We start from the raw sequence: 16,572 nt of genomic DNA on the forward strand, positions 1-16,572 counted from the left end.
ATTAGCATGAGGATTGACGTATTGGTGTGATACTTTGTTTAACTTGGAATATCGGTATGTTCTAATACCAGTTAGAATAGCTAAGTACCGCCCCACTAAATCAAACACAGCAGTTTGTGATTTTTGGCCTAACACGGGGAGATCTACAGGGACTTAAATATTGCTTTTTAAGAGATGCATTAAATGTACCAGATACACATCTCTGCATCTGTCCTTTAGATTTTAGGCTGGGTTTCATATCCCTGCTGGTTTAAAAAAAACCCTCACCTCCCCTTCCCTTCAGTTGTATACTTCAGTGGGCTAATATTTAGTTTATTGTGCACTTCCTTGGTAATTTCAAGTCGAGTTTTAATTCTTTGCTTTTTCTCTCTGAACTCCCCACCAGGTAATGGGCAATGATAGTCTGAAATGAAGATGAGTCCATTTCCTTGCGTGTTTGGCTTGTTACTTTTTCTGCAGTCTTTATCTCTGGGTGAGTATTGTCACAGAGCGTGTTTGTGTTCCAAGAATCTTGAGGATATGGTTGAGCAAGTAATTGCAATCCAGATCATCCGAAACCTTTGCATCGTGTGTTCCTCTTGGGTTATTTCATTGAGTTGTAATGTTGCAAAGTCAACTGGGTGTAACTGTTGATTGAAAAGCAATGGATGTACACTACAGGTAGTGATCAGTGACCTCAATATTAGTTATGGCTCAGTTTTATTTCATGTGTTTGTTGTTGGCACTGCCAGTGTTTATTCTGTATTCCACAATTACCCCTGAACAGAGGAGGGAGGTAGTCAACCATGATGTGTCTAATCTGTCTCACAGAAACCAGGTAAGGATTGCAAATTTTCTTCCCTAAAGGGCATTATTAACTCATAACAACAATCTGGTGGTTTTATGGTTCATGATACTAGCTCTTATCCTTCAGGCACTTGAACACAAAAGCTGGGTTGACACTCCAGTGTAGAACAGAGGGAGTGCTGCTCTGGTGATGCCATCTCTCAGTTGACACGTTAAACTGATGCTGCACTGTGCGTGCAAGTTGCCCGTGGTGCGGGATCAAAGAGGACTCATGGTTCCCAACCAATGTTTATCTCTTAACCAACAGACTTTGTTATTGCTGTTTGTGGGACCTTTATCTGGACTAATTGTCTGCTACATTTCATATATTGTAGCAGTGGCTTTGCTTAAGAATGCTTCACTAATACCTATCTTGACTGGGACTGGCGTAGTGCAAAGGGATTAAATGGGGCAGAATTTGTTAAGTGTGTCCAGGAAAGTTTTCTCGAGCAATATGTAGATGACCTACAAGAGAGAGGGGGCAATACTTGACCTCCCCTTGGGAAATGAGACTGGGCATGTGGCTCAAGTGTCAGTGGGGGAGCACTTTGGGACCAGTGACCACAATTCTATTAGTTTTAAGATGGTTATGGTAAAAGATACGACTGGTCCACAAGTTGAAGTCCTAAACTGTGGCAATGCTAATTTTGATGGTATTAGCAAGGTTGATTGGGAGAGGCTGTTAGCAGGTAAAGGGATGTCTGGCAAGTGGGAGGCTTTTAAAAGTGAGATGGTGTTGGATTTGGTTTTGTGATTGGACTATTGTTAGCTAAGGAGTACCTCTTATCTCAGGGATAAAAGGTGTTTTTTTTTTGTTAATCACTCTCTTGCCTCTTTTCTCTCTCCGCCCACCCACACCCACCCACCAGCTCATCTTTAGTTCCTTTTGTCTCTGCTCGTCTCCTCGTAGTAAAGCTAGTGTCATGTGCTCTGTGATTGTTTCTTTGTTTTAAACCTTTCCAATAAAACTTTGTGGAGCACCAAGTTGTTTTCAACTCATTCCTGGACTCCTGAAAGAACCTGCGGATTTGAAAATAACCGGATCCGACAGTAGGGAGAGTTCAAGGCCGATGTGTTCCTATTAGAGTAATAAGCAAGGTTGGCAGGATTAGGGAACTCTGGCTGACGAGCGATATTGAGATTCTAGTAGGGCAAAAGGAGGCGTATGTTGGGTTTAGGCAGCTGGGATCAAGTGAGTCCCTTGAGCATAAGGGATGTAAGAGTACAGTTAAGGAAATCAAGAAGACACAGTGTACATGAGGTATCCTTGGCAAATCAGGTAAAGGAGAATCCCTTGAGATTCTATCTCTATATTAAGAGCAAAAAGATAACTAGGGAGAGAATGAGTCCCATTAAGGGCCGGTGGTTTTCTAACATATGGAGTCGTGGGAGATGGGTGAAGTCTTCAATGAAAGCTCATGGAATTTGGGGAAGAAAACAATGACGTCCTGAAACATCGATATTACGAAAGAGGTGGTGTTGGCGGTCTTGAAGTGCATAAAGGTGGATCAGTCCCCAGGGTGAAATGTATCCTAGGATGTTTTGGGAAGCAAAGGAAGAAATTGTTGGAGCCTTGGCAGAGATCTTTGCATCTATCTTAGCCACAGTGAGGTACCGGAAGACTGGAGCATGGCTGATGTTATTGAAGAAGGGCTGCAAGGACAAGCCATGGAACGACAGGCCAGTAAGCCTAACATCAGTGGTGGGAAAATTACTGGAGGGGATTCTGAGAGACAGGATCTAATTGCATTTGGAAAGTCGAGGACTAATTAGTCAGCATTGGCTTTGTGCATGGGAAATTGTCTCATGAATTTAACTGAGAATTTTTTTGCAAGAGGTGACAGAGGATTGAGTGCTGAGGGATAGATGTTGCCTCCGTGGACTTTAGCAAGGCTTTTGACAAGGTTCCGCATGGTAGGCTGGTCTGGAAGGTGACATCACATGGGATCCAGGGTGAGCTAGCCAATCGGATACACAATTGGCTTGGTGGAAGGAGTCAGAGGGTTAGTGGAAGTTTGTTCTTTCAGACTGGAGGCCTGTGACCAGTAGTGTGCTGTAGGGATTGGTGCTGGGTTGCCTGCTGTCTGTTGGTTAAACCAATGATTTGGATGAGAATGTGGGTGGCGTGGTTCGTAAGTTTGCGGAAAATTGGTGGTGTGGTGGACAGTGAAGAAGGTTAAGGTTACAATGGGATCTAGATCAATGAAGAAAGTGGGCAAAGGAATGGCAGATTCCTGACAAGTGCAAAGTGATGCAGTTTGGGAAGTTAAGCCAGGGTAGGGATACCCAGTAAATGACAGGGCTCTGGGGAGTGTTGTAGAATGGAGAGACCTAGCGGTACGAGTACATCGTTCCCTCGAAGTGATGACACAGGCAGGGTGGTGAAGAAGGCATGTGGCATGTGCACCTCCATTGGACAGGGCACTGAGTACAAGAGTGGGACGTGTTACAGCTATACAAAACATTGGTGAGACAGCACCTGGAATATTGTGTGCAGTCCTGGTCGCCATGCTTAGAAAGGATGTGATTAAGCTCGAGAGGATGCAGAAAAGATTCACAAGGATGTTGCCGGGACTGTTAGGCTGGGACTCTTTTTCATGGAATGAAAGAAGCTGAGAATTGACCTTCAAAAGGTTTATAAAATCATGAGGGGCACAGATAGGGTGGATGGTCACCAGTCTTTTTCCTGGGGTTTGGAGTCTAAAATGGCATAGGGTTAGGTTGAGAGGGGAAAGATTTAAAGGGGATCTGAGAGACAACTTTTTCGCACAAGGGTGATGGGTATATGGAATGAGCTGCCAGAGGAAGTGGTAGAGGTGGGTACAATTACAATGTTTAAAAGAAACTTGGATAGGTACATGGATCAGAAAGGTTTAGCGGGATCTGGGCCAAATGCAGGCAAACGGGACTGGCTCAGGAAGGCACCTTGGTCGGCATGGATGAGTTGGGCTGCAGGGCTTGTTTCTATGCTGTATACCCATGACCCTATATTTTGGACGTCCTGTAACTATGTAAGGCTGTACAGAAATGCTCATCCACTTTACATTGTGCATCACACAGCCTGCAGGTCTCTGAGGGAAGTGTGCTCAGTCAGTTCTCAAACTTTATTCATTAGCCAACAACTCTTCTCTCTCTCTCTCTCTGCCAGCAGTTTGAAACTAAGCCATGCTATTCACAATCTTGATGTTGTACTTGCCCCCAAGCTGATGATCTGAACAATATCTGCTCCAGAATTAAGGCACGGTAGCATAGTAGTTGGCATAATGCTTTACAGCACCGGAGACCCGGGTTTAAATCCGGCCACTGTCTGTAAGGAGTTTGTACGTTCTCCCTGTGTCTGTGTGGGTTTCCTCCAGGTGCTCCGGTTTCCTCCCACATTCCAAAGGTGTACAGGTTAGGAAGTTATGGGCATGCTATGTTGGCACCGGAAGTGTGGCAACCCTTGCGGGCTGCCCCCCAAAATCACTACGCAAAAGATGTATTTCACTGTGTGTTTCGATGTACATGTGACTAAAAGATCTTATCTTATCCTGTAATGGCAGCTAACTCCACTATCACCTCAGCTCGTCTGTTGAAGCTCTCCTCCAAGCCTGTCTTGCACCAGAATGTGACTCTTCCTGGCCAGCCCCCCTCGATCAACTCTTGTTAAACTGGAAATTCTGCAAAAATCTCTTCACTCTGTTCCAGTTTCTCCGATTGTTGTTTCTGTCTCTGTTTACTAAAGTAAAAACAGAAAATGCTGGAAACGCCTAGCCAGTCGGGCAGCATCCGTGGAAAGAGGAACACTATTAACGTTGGTGAAGCATTAACTTTGTTTTTCTTTCCACGCGTGCAGAGTGTTTCCAATAATTTTGTTTATTTGATTTCTAGCTTTTTTTAGTTTTTCATCTTTGTATCGTGATCTGTTTAGGCTCCTGATTAAACAATGTTTCAATCTAAAGATTTACTCCCCTGTTTTCTTTCTCCCTCCCACCTCCTGTCACTTTCATCTCCTCATGTGCTGTCATCTTCTAAGATCTTCATGCTCCCTTATTTCAGCATCTTGATCCTCCTCCTCTGCCCCACAGATTCAGTTGCTCCAACACATGGTGCAGTGTCTTCAGCTGCCATGGTCCAAAGATCTGCATTCCCTCCTTGAAGCCCCTTAGTCTATCAGTCCCTTTTAAGATGAACCTTATAAACCCATTACTTCAACAAAAGAAAAGTTTAAAAAAAACTACTAATGCAGGAATGCTCAGCAGATCAGACACCAGGAAAGAGAAACCGAGTGAACATTTCAGTTTGAAGACCCTTCATCCTTTGACTAAGGAATTAATCATCTGCCCAAGCATCTCCTTACGTGACTTGTATAAAATTTCTGTTTGATTAAAGCTCCAGTGAGGAGGTTATACTGAATTAAAGATTCTATAGAGTTTAAGGTCCAGCAGAATTAAATAACTGATACAGCAGTGATCGCACTCGAGTGTGCAAATTTGTCATGGGAATTGGGTGTGTTCCCTGGAGTCTTAATTAGTTGGTTCTTCACAAAATTCCAATTTTGAATTTTTTGAAATTTTATTGATCTTTCTTAAAAGAAACATCAATTTCTTTTTAATATTTTTTTCAATGTTTGCAAATTTCTCCTTTTGACTTCAGAGTCTGTGACCATATACTGAAGAGAGGAATATGGTCTGAGGCACTAACTGCACTGCTCTGAATATCAATTCATCGTTTGACATTCACAAAGCCTCCTTTGTCAGCTGATAGGGTTTACAACACATCACCGGGACTCGCCTATCACCTGCCTGTGTGCGCTCCTGCCCCGACCCTCTTATTCTGACTTCTGCCCTCTTCCTTTCCGGTCCTGGTGAAGGGTCACGACCCGAAACGTCGACTGTTTATTTCTCTCCACAGATGCTGCCTGACCTGTTGAGTTCCTCCAGCAGTTTGTGTGTGTTGCTCTGGTTTCCAGCATCTTCAGAATCTCTTGTCAGAGCTTATGGAGAGGTCAGATTTGGTTTCTGGTTTCAGGATGTGATTGATTGGCTTATGGGACCATTTATTCAGTGATGAGCAATATCTTGGATCAGATTTCTGTGTTCTGGCATGTGGTTGGTTGCTCTGTGGTTCTATAATCTAGTTGAAGGCTCTGTGCAGAACATAATTTGGTGTCAGAAAATGAGGGCACATGAAAAATCCATTTGGCTCATTATTGCCTGATAAGTTTTTTTTTGGTAGAAGTATTCAACTAATCCCACTCCCCTCATTCTTTCCTCTGAGTATTTATCCTGGGCATTTTTAAAAAAAAAATTGGTAGAGCTAGTCTACCTGACTTGATCCTGGGACCTGAATGTGCATTGGGTCAGATCAGGTGGACTTTGAAAATAATTATAAGTTTTCAGGTTAGGACAAGTCCTGCGGACTCTTTTATAAACTGTGCTAATAATCAGGACCTTGTAAATAAATCCTCTACTTTGTAAATTAAATTACAGTAAATCCCTCAAAGGGAAGCATTTCTGGAAAATGCTTGACGAAGCAAAATTTCGTAAGTCATGAAGACTGTGAAACACATTGTATTTTTCTACAGTGTATTGTCATGGTCAGAGAGTTACACATTAATCATCAGAATGATCTGTAGATTGATGACAGCTACCCCCGAAGAGTCAGTGGTGGTGCTATGGTGAAAATTTGTAAATGGAGTGTTTGTAAATTAAGGAATTATTGTATTACATGATAATATTAGAGTCATACAGCACAGAAATGGGCCCTTTGGCCCAACTGGTCCATACCGACCATCTAAGCTAGTACCATTTGGCCCATATCCCTCTAAACCTTTCCCATCCATGTACCTGTCCTAATACCACTTAAATGTTGTTAATGTACCTCCCTCGACCACTTCCTCTTGCAGCTCATTCCATAAACTGACCACCCTCTGGGTGAAAAAGTTGCACCTGAGGTTCCTATGAAATCTCTCCCCTCTCACCTTAAACGTGTGCTCTCTGGGAATTGATTCGCCAAACCACGGGGGGGAAAGGACAGTCTTCATTCACCCTATCAATGCCCCTCATTTTAATATTGCATGATCAGGATTTTCCATTTAGGGACTTCTGTTGTCATGCAATATAATTTCCCAACTTACAATCACTCCATTTACAAATTTTCACCATAACGCCACCGACTCTGAGGATACCTGTCATCAATCTACAAATCGCAATGATAATCTGCATGATGATGGACCTCTGCTCCAGGCATGGCAGTGTGGATCAGATCACAGCAACTTGATTTCTTGCTTGAAAAGAAGTCTTTCCTCCTCACCTGAGCTTCTGTCAATTACCTTAAGAACACAGGACAACAGGTGTGGGAGTAGGCCACCAGACCCCTCAAGCCTGCCCTGCCATTCAATATGATCATGGCTGATTCTATGCTGGCCTCAACTCCTCTTCTGTGCCAGTTCTCTATAACCCTCAACTCTTTTGATCTTTCAAATACTTGTCCCTCTCCATCTTAAATATATCTAATCATCTGGCCTCCTCCACCATCCGGGACAGAGAATTCTACCCTCAGAGAAAATTCTACATGCCTCAGTTTTAAATGACTGGCTCCTTATTTTTCTCCCACTAGTGAAAACACCTCAATATCTACCTGTCAAGCTGCTTTAGGGCCTTATATTTGCATAAGGTCACCCCTTATTTTCCTAAACTCCAAGCAATACGGACCCAAACTGTCTCTGCTCTCCTGATAGGACAACCCTCTCATTCCCAGGAATGAGCCTGGTGAATCTCCTTTGGACTGCTTCCAATGCTTCGACAGATTGAAACTCTGGAACCGCAGCTCCCGCAGTCCACACGCTTCTGTAGTTCAGATCTGTACTAATTAATTCTAACTTGGATGTAATTAAGATCCAAAATTAACTAAGATCTGTACTTAATTAACCTACCAGTGCAACTTTTGCAATCTCAGATGAGTGTTTCTGACTTGCTGAAATTTTGGGTTACCAACGATCCTCAGGAACGCTACCTTGGTGTAACCCATGGAGTGTCCTGCACTGAAAGAACAGTTCTCCTGCTCAGGAAGGTGATCAGGGGCAAGTTCTGGGGTCCTGCACTAATTGGGTCCCAAGGGTGCTGGATGAGAGAAAGTTTCAACCTGTACATCCTTTTTGTTTGGGTAAGGGGGTTGTAACCTCTGGTCACTAGCTCTTCGAATGGAAATGGTCACTCCAAATATACTGTCAAAACACTTCATGATTTTGACCTGTTAATCTCTAAAGTAGTATATAAACAAAAAACATTAACTGAAATATTTTCTGTAGTTGATAACTGGTATTTGAATAATTACTTAACCCTTTATGTCTGGAAATTGCTACCTAGAACAGAGCTCCAAGGGTAAAGCTTGGGGGATGAGTTTTCTGGGACCATCTTGTGAGATTCACACTGGTGCCCAAGTTTGAGTGAATTGATCTGCACTTCCCGTGATCTGGTGATGGGGTGTAATGGAGCAAACGACTTGCAGACTTGCGCTAAACCGACCTTCATTCGAACAGTCTTGGAGTGAAAAACACTCTGTTGTTGCCAAAGGACAAAACGTTGCCCCTCCCTGTGCAGCCACACAGCGAGTGCATTTAAAACACATGCAGGCGCTTTCTACCCTGCTTACTGTTGAATACTTTAAGGGCTGATGTCTGATAGCTTGAAAAATCATTAGTATTCAATCAAGTGAAAAGAAGTGTAATTATATAGTAATGGTTCAGTGAACTGAGTTGCATTGAGTGACAGGGGTCAAAAGTTATTTTCTACATTACTGATCCCTAAGTAGTTTTTTTTTGGGAAGCTGTAGACTGCATAATATAATATCAAAATATAAGGAGTAAATTTTTCTGTGTCCAATTGTGATGTTGATGTATTATTTAATTACACTTTCTAAGTCTTTTATTTTGCTTTAAATTTAAATGGGGATAAATATTCCCAAAATTTCTCAGTGTAAAGTAGAGACCATTTGCCAGATTTGAAATATTTGTCATGCGAAAACAGGCTCTTCAGCCCATTGCTTCAGTGCCAACCATCAAGCATCAATTTACACTGATCCTGCACTGATCCCATTTTATTCTCCACAGATTCCTATAAACGCCCCCAGATTCTACCACTTACCTGCTAGGGATATTAACGGTGATCAATTAACCTTCCGGCCTGCACATCTTTGGGAGTGGGAGGAAGCCCATGTGTCATATGGAGAATGTCTAAACTGCACCCGGATAACATTGGAGGTCAGGATTGAACCTGGGTCACTGGAGCCGTGAATCTACTAAGCTATTACCTATGCTTTTGTTTTGTCCATTAACTGAGGCACAAGGTGTTATCCTGGACCTTGTGGTTTGAGGTTCTCTGCAATCTTTCTGATGTCTGTCACTGTAATAGTTAGTAAAAGAGTGACTTGTATTTCTACAGCATCTGTTGCTTCTGAGTTCTCCAAACCATTCACAGGCATTGAGGTACTTCTGAGATCTAGTCATGGCTATAATGTAGGAAATTCAGCAACCAAAGCAAACTCCCACAAATAGCATTGTGGTGCTGGTCAAGGCCTGGGGATTAGCCAGAAAGCTGGGGAGGACCTTCAGAATGGTGCGGTGGTCTCCTTTGCCTAGGTACAGGCACAAATAGGACTTCTCTATTTGGTTAGTGCAGTGTTGCAATGCTCAGGATGCTGACTTTGAGTTACAGTCTTCATACAAAGGCTTGCTGTCCATCCTTGGATGCATGTGTAAGAGCAGGGACGTTCTCCTGGTGTCTTGGACAATGTCTAACCATCGACCAAGATTAAGTTTGGTGCCCAATTTCCTACAAGTGGGGCCTCTGTAATTGCCTTTTCTGTTGAAATTGTATTTATTCATTCGTGAGATGCGAACATCACTGGTAGTGTTGACGTTTCATTTTCCATTTCTAATTGTCCCCAAGCAGGAGATGGAGTTAAAAAAAATCAGTGACATTATTTGGTCTAGAGTCGTGTATAGGCCAAACTGGATAAGGACTGGAGATCTTCCCTGGAGGACACTGTAGCAAAAACCCATCTAGTTCACCGGTCTGGTTGCTTTGTGGTAACTGAGGCAAGCTTTTTACATTCCAGATTGATATAATGACTTGATTTTTGAATTCCCCAGCTGCAGTTGAGGGATTTGAACTGATCTCAGTATCAATGGTCCAGAGCTGTTGCTGATGTCCAGTAATTTAACGATTATATTGACTGTAAAGTTCTTTGTGATATCGAGATATTGTGAAAGAAACTATATAAATGCAGATCATTTGTTTAGCTTGGGAAGTTTAGTCATACAGTTGTAGAGTCAGAGCCATACAGCATGGATACAGGCCCTTTGGCCCAACCAGTCTATGCTGACCACGTTGTCCGTCAGGCTAGACCCAATTTCCTGTGTTTGGCCCATATCCCTATTAGCCCTGCCCCTCCATGTACTTATCCAAGTGCTTCTTACATGATACTATTGTACCTGTCTCTGGCAGCTCATTCCATATATGCACCACGCTCTGCATGGGAAAAAGTTGCCCCTCAGGTCCCTATTAAGTCTTTTCCCCTCTCACCCCAAACCTATGCACCTTTGTCTTTTTTCCCCTACCCTGGGGAAAAGACTGTTACCATCCACCTTATCTATGCCTCTCATAATTTTAAACACATGTATATAATTGTCTCCTCATTTTCCTACTCTCCAAGGAATAAAGACCTAGCCTGGCCAACCTCTCCCTATAACTCAGGCCCTCTAGTCCTGGCGACATCCTTGTAAATCTTTTCTGCACTCGTTCCAGGTTAACTACATCTTTCCTATGATGGTGGCCAAAACTGTACACGCTACTCCAAGTGCAGCCTCACCAACGACTTGTACAACTGCAACGTAATGTCCCAACTCCTATACTTGGTGCCCTGACTGACGAAGGCCAGCGTGCTAACCTCCTTTTTCACCACCCTGTCTACCTGTGATGCTGCTTTCAATGAACTATGCACTTCTGGGTCTCTCTGTTGCATTATACTCTTTTCACAATTTTTCATTCCTATTTCCTTACAACCTAAGCCATTCAGCCCATTGGATCTGTCAGCTGAGTAATTGTATCACATTCCCACTTCCCCTATTTCCCACTCTTTCTCTCACTTGCTCATTAATTTCACCCTGATTCTCCTCCCAACCTCCTGAAGGAAATCTATGGTAACCAATGAACCAGCATGTCTTTGGAAGAAAACCAGAACCTCCAGGGGAATTGCATGTGGTCACAGGGAGAACCTGTAAACCGCACAAAGGCAGCACCTAAGGTCAGAATCGAACCCCAACACTACCTGCTGAGCCATGTGCTGATCTCTTTTGTAAGCACTAGTTGGTTTGTTTATAAATAGTGTGCTGGGTTGAAGAGTTACTTGGATTGTCTACCCTGTCAAGAGCAAAGTGAGGCTTGAGTTGCAATTGGAGCATCAAATAATCTGCTGGGGGAACTCTGGGTCGAGCAACATCTGTGGGAGGAAAGGAATTGTCGCCGTTTCATTGCAGGGTCAAGACCCAAAATGTTGCAGTCCCTTTCCTCACACAGATGCTGCTCGACTGTTGAGTTCCTCCAGCAGATTGTCTCTTGCTCCAGATTCCAGCACCTGCAGTCTCTTCTGTCACTTTTGAGTTGCAGTTGTTTAGTTATTCAGTGAGCTCTTGCTAATTAGTTGTATCTTTACAAAACAAAGCTCTGCAGAAGTGCCAGTCTCCTTCATAATTCATTTTATTGTTGTTTTTTCTTTGCAGGTCTGACATACAATCAGCTACCTTATTTCTTGAATTACTACTTCGATCAATATATTTTAATCTATGAAAATGTCTCTGTTGGTAAGTATTTGTTGCCTTTTTTTGTTTTAAAAAAAAACGTTTTTTAAAATTGCTATTGCGTACAGGTCGGTAGCTTAAAAATGCAAAGCTGTGGGAGTGCTACATGCTTGCTGGGACCGTTCTTCAAATGGGGCCTTAATCTTGAGCTGTTCTTCAGTTGTTTGTAGAGGTTGTTGTGGCCCTTTCGGAAGAGAGAAGGGAGGATCTGACCAGCGTTCCAGGCAACATTCCTCATCCCAAAGATGGACAACCAAGTAGTAACTTGTCCTATCTACTTTGGCTCCTGCGTCTGTTAGTGTTTTGTGGTAATCCAGCGTGAAGTGTGTGTGGATATTACTGAGGGCGAAAGGATCGGTTGTATAAACAGAGAACCTTTACAGACTGGATGTGAAATTCAGATGAATGTTCTCCTGAAATTTTACTGTAAAATGGATGTACAGATTGTGGAGCAATGAGCAGTCTGCTGGAGGAAGACTGGTCAAGCAGCATCTGTTGGGGTGGCTGGGGAAAGGAATTGTGGACATTTCAGTTGAAACCCTGCATCAGATTATGGAAGTTTATTTGTTGGTTTTGCCTGCTGTCTTGGCTTGATGTTTGAAATTTTGCAGTCAATGGAGAGGAATTGGTGTCCAATGGAAGCTGGACAACGTATTGAAGGACGACAATGAGAATTACATGCACAGCCAATACATCCAATAAGACCAAACTTAAATGCAACAATCTGCTGGAAGAACAGCATCTGTGGGGATGCAGGGTTTCAACCCGAAATGTCGACAGTCCTCCCCCACCAACCCCCCCCCCCCGTCCCCAACACACACACAGATGTTTAACATGTTTCCACTGCCAATCTGAGTGCAATTTGTGTGGTTCTAAAATACATCATTCAAGTTTGGTGTTTCTTCCCTAATCTTGATTCTAATAAGCTGTTGATCACTGCAAGCAATGAAATAAAAGCAGAAAATACTAGAAATACTCAACAGATCAAGCAGCATCTGTGAAAGAGAAATGGAGTTAATGTGTCAAGTCAGTGACCTTTCATCAAAACCGCCTGACATGAGCATTCCAGCATTTTCTGTTTTTTACTTTAAATTTACACCATCTGCTTTGCCTTTCGATTGCAGGCAAAGAATTTGACTTTCCAAAGGAATTGTTTTGCATTTTCTGGCAGTAAATTGGAAGTGGTGAATGAGTTTGTTGAAATCTGTTCAGCAACGTGTGTAATTCAGCAGTAAGTTCTGATGGAGAAATGTGATTAGTTCCCAAAAACCTGTTTACTGATCACATACCAGGTTGACAGGAGGGAGGGAATTAATTTGTTGGAGACCATGTAGAGTTTTGGGCATTTTTATTTTAGAGTTGTATATAAAACAAAAAATAATTCAGTTTTTTTTGTGCATTGCAATTTTTTTGTGAAAAATATGAACAAGAAATTTTTTAGTAAACTACTAGAAACTCTGAAGTATGATTATAACTAAGCACTTAGAGAATCATTGGTTAATCTGAACAATTATTTTCTGAAATACAAACTTCTGAAGTACATAACAAGATTGGATAAATGTCAGAATAGAGAAATTCCAAAGCATGTGGTTTAAATGGATTTTCAGAGTGTATTTAACAAAGTATTACACAAGAACTTTGTACCAGAGACTAGTGTGTGGAACTTCAACATTTTGGCTATGTGAGTAGAGCTCCAGAGCAGAAGGTGAGGCATTAGGAAGGTGTGGTGAGAGGCATTCTCTAGTGGTTGGTACTGGGGACTGTGCTTCTATTTAATAAGTAAATAATCTGGACGAAAGAGTTAAGAGAACAGATCAGAATTTCTGGTTGATATTCAATGGAAGTTGCCTGGGCAGATGAATGGGAGATGCAGTTTAGTTTTCTTAAATGATGGGAAATGTGTTACGTAATGTGAAGTGTATTTTGTAGGATTAAAGAAAATACTCAAAATGTTTAAAATGGAAGATATTAAATAGAGTTGGCACAGGAGGGCAGATACTTGTCTCATAAAGGATAGATGTTTAAAAAGGCAAATGAACTGAAAGGTGGCAAATTGAAAAGATATTAAATCTGATCTTGGAAACACAAGAGACTGCCGAGCTGGAATCTGGAGCAACTAACAATCTGCTGGAGGAACTCAGCAGGTCGGGCAGCATCGGTGGGGGGGGAAGGATTGTCGACATTTCGGGTTGAAACCCTGTATCAGGACTGATCCCCACAGATGCTGCTCAACCCACTGAGTTCTTCCAGCAGATTGTTGCATTTAAATTTGGTCTTATTGGATCTGCTTGGAATATTTTTGGGTATCCCATTAAGGGAGGCCATGAAAGCAGTGAATATGGCTTTGGCTTTGTTGGGTGTTTCCAGGGAGAAGGACTGCATTTATGAAAAGAAGTTTGTGAATTTGAGATACTTTTAAGTTTTAACCAAAATTAAAGCCAGATAATGAAAGGTTGTGTGTTTCCAGGGCTTGGATCAATGGGATATGGAATCCCAAAAAGGTTGAGACTGCATCATGTTGTGAAACTTCCAAATCTGGTTGGATCACATCTTTGGAGCCAGACTGTCACTGTCCATCACATTAAAAGCTCAGACTGAAATGGTGTATGTTATTCATGCAGATTGAGCCAAATCGTGTTTTTCTGCTATTTTCACCAGTATTCTGTTTGCCTTCACCTTTTTTAATGATGCATTTAGGTAATTGCTTTGCTTGTGAGATCTTGTATGCAAGATGAGAGTTAGTTGTAGCTCAGTTCATTGCGCTCTTGCTGCTTGCAATGGGAGTCCCATTCCAGAGACTTGAACACCAACATTGAGGTTGATGTTTCAGTATAGTGGGAGTGCAGAAATACAAAAGAAAAAATTCTGGAAATACTCAACAGATCAAGCAGCTTCTGTGGAAAAAGAAACAGTTAATGTTTCAGGTCTGTGCAGTATTAGCTTGAGGCATGTTGTAAGCTTGAGGAGTAACACCTCAACTTCTCTTTCAGCACGTTGCAACCTTCAGAACATGAATGAATTCTCCAACTTCAGTTAACTTGCTCTTTCTTTCTATATGAGAATGGGACATCTCTGCCTCTCATCCATTTGTGATTTTGGCTCAGTTTTTCTCTTGCCCATTAGTATAGCCTGACCTGCTGGGCTTGTCCTCTTGCCCTGCTGTTTACAGTATGTAACACTGAAAAAGTGTAATCTAATTCCAGGTGTCACATTAACTCATCTGGTCTCACCCTCTCAGAGATATTTCCTGGGTTCTACTTATCTCTCCCCACCTTCTGTTACTGAAAATGAACTTGTTTTCTCCCTTTTCCAGTTCTGATGGAAGGTCTTGGACTTGAAACGTTAACTGTTTTTCTTTCCACAGACGCTGCCTGACCTGAGTCTTTCCAGCAGTTTGTTTTTATTTTGGATTTCCAGCATCTGCATTTTTTAAACACAATTTTCATTTATAATCAGAGTGCTGCCATGTTAGAGACACGAAATGAAGTAATGAACTGAGTCATTGTGTGCCACATGGGTAAACACACAAGGACATCATTGCACAGGTTCAAAGACATCCCCATATCAGGGCCAATCATTTATCCCTCAATTGTCGCTATCAAAACAGATCCCTGCGTAATAAATAGCTTCTAGTTTGAAGGATGGATGAATGAATGGTCATTCCAGTTGGAGAGATTACTGTATTTTCTATGTTACAACAGTGACTGTACTCCAGAAGTATTTTGCCTGTAAAGTGCTTTGCGATGTTTGGAGATGGAATTGTGGTGAACTAAATGCAAGTTCTTTTATATCCAAACCAGATTACTTCCCTTGTGAAACCAAGTGTGTCTGGGGGAGCTTGCAGAGATAATTCATGTAAGATAGTAAGCATTTACAGAATCTATAATCCGTAATATATAAATGCTGTGAAGAACAGATTAAATGCATAGTTGTGGTTGTCTCTAATGTGGCATACAATCCTCTTGTACTTTAGCTAATGTATCTCATTAATTTGTCTTGCAGATTGTGTATTAAATGATGTATTAGTGTATGGCCATAAAACCATAATTGATTTTTAGGTTTCAGGTGGCTACATAATGTGACTTTCTGTTCAATGTAATCTTTTGTTAATCAGGAATTCACAAATATTTCTGGAACGGGCTGAGAGTCCCCGGCACTGATAAGCACATATCATCTCTCAACTAATTATCTCCAAGTTTTAGAAAGTGAAATCATTGCCTTTAAGTGGACCTTAATGGAAGGATTTCAGTAAGTTCCCCTGAACACATTGTGCTTGGTTTCTGGTTTTTATTATATATCTGCCTCAGTTGTTTCTCCACAATAACCAATAATCAAATCTGTACTACAGACGAAGCTGTTATCCAGCACGTTGGTTAATCAAATACGTTGGTTAATCATGATCAATATTGCCCAATAAATGTATTATGTTGCTTAAAACAAAATAAGTGCCTGTATGGAAACTAAGGAGGATACTGGTAGTTCCGCAGAGCACCCACAGCAGTTTTGGAATGTTAGCTTGTCACGGGAGCCTGTATTGTGTGCTTGGTGGCTTGCATTATTGGAGGATGATAAACTGAGAGATTTCTGAAATGCCAGTTAAGAGTGTGCAGGATTGTAAAATGTTAGATAATGAAGCCTTTACTGTATTTGATTACAATATTTTGATTACTTGTGCAAGATCACGTCACCCAGATTTGTTTTTATTACACCCAATTTTCTAAGAGATGTCTTGTGTTCATTAACTGCATTGAGAGGTTTGTGGATTTTGTCCCAATTTCGCGTCCCTTCCTTGGTTTTAAAGGGATTGTTCATGGGGACTTGCTCGTGTTTTGAGCTCTTCAAGTTGTCCAAGGTATAGATACAGATTATGAGCATTAGGATAAATGTGGACACTGGTATGGTAGATG

General features: G+C 41.8%; 1 protein-coding gene across 1 annotated transcript in view; it reads left to right on the top strand.

Moving 5' to 3' along the window:
• The window catches only part of cdh23 (cadherin-related 23), a 710,459-nt gene that overhangs the window by 17,318 nt on the left and 676,569 nt on the right, over positions 1 to 16,572 (top strand). Inside the window, 2 exon segments of the mRNA XM_052041602.1 lie at positions 386 to 472; positions 11,588 to 11,668. Coding sequence (XP_051897562.1) covers positions 409 to 472; positions 11,588 to 11,668 — 145 coding nt within the window. The 5' untranslated portion in view covers positions 386 to 408.

This window comes from Pristis pectinata, chromosome 30 (genome assembly GCF_009764475.1).
Source record: "Pristis pectinata isolate sPriPec2 chromosome 30, sPriPec2.1.pri, whole genome shotgun sequence".
NCBI classification, from domain to species: domain Eukaryota; kingdom Metazoa; phylum Chordata; class Chondrichthyes; order Rhinopristiformes; family Pristidae; genus Pristis; species Pristis pectinata.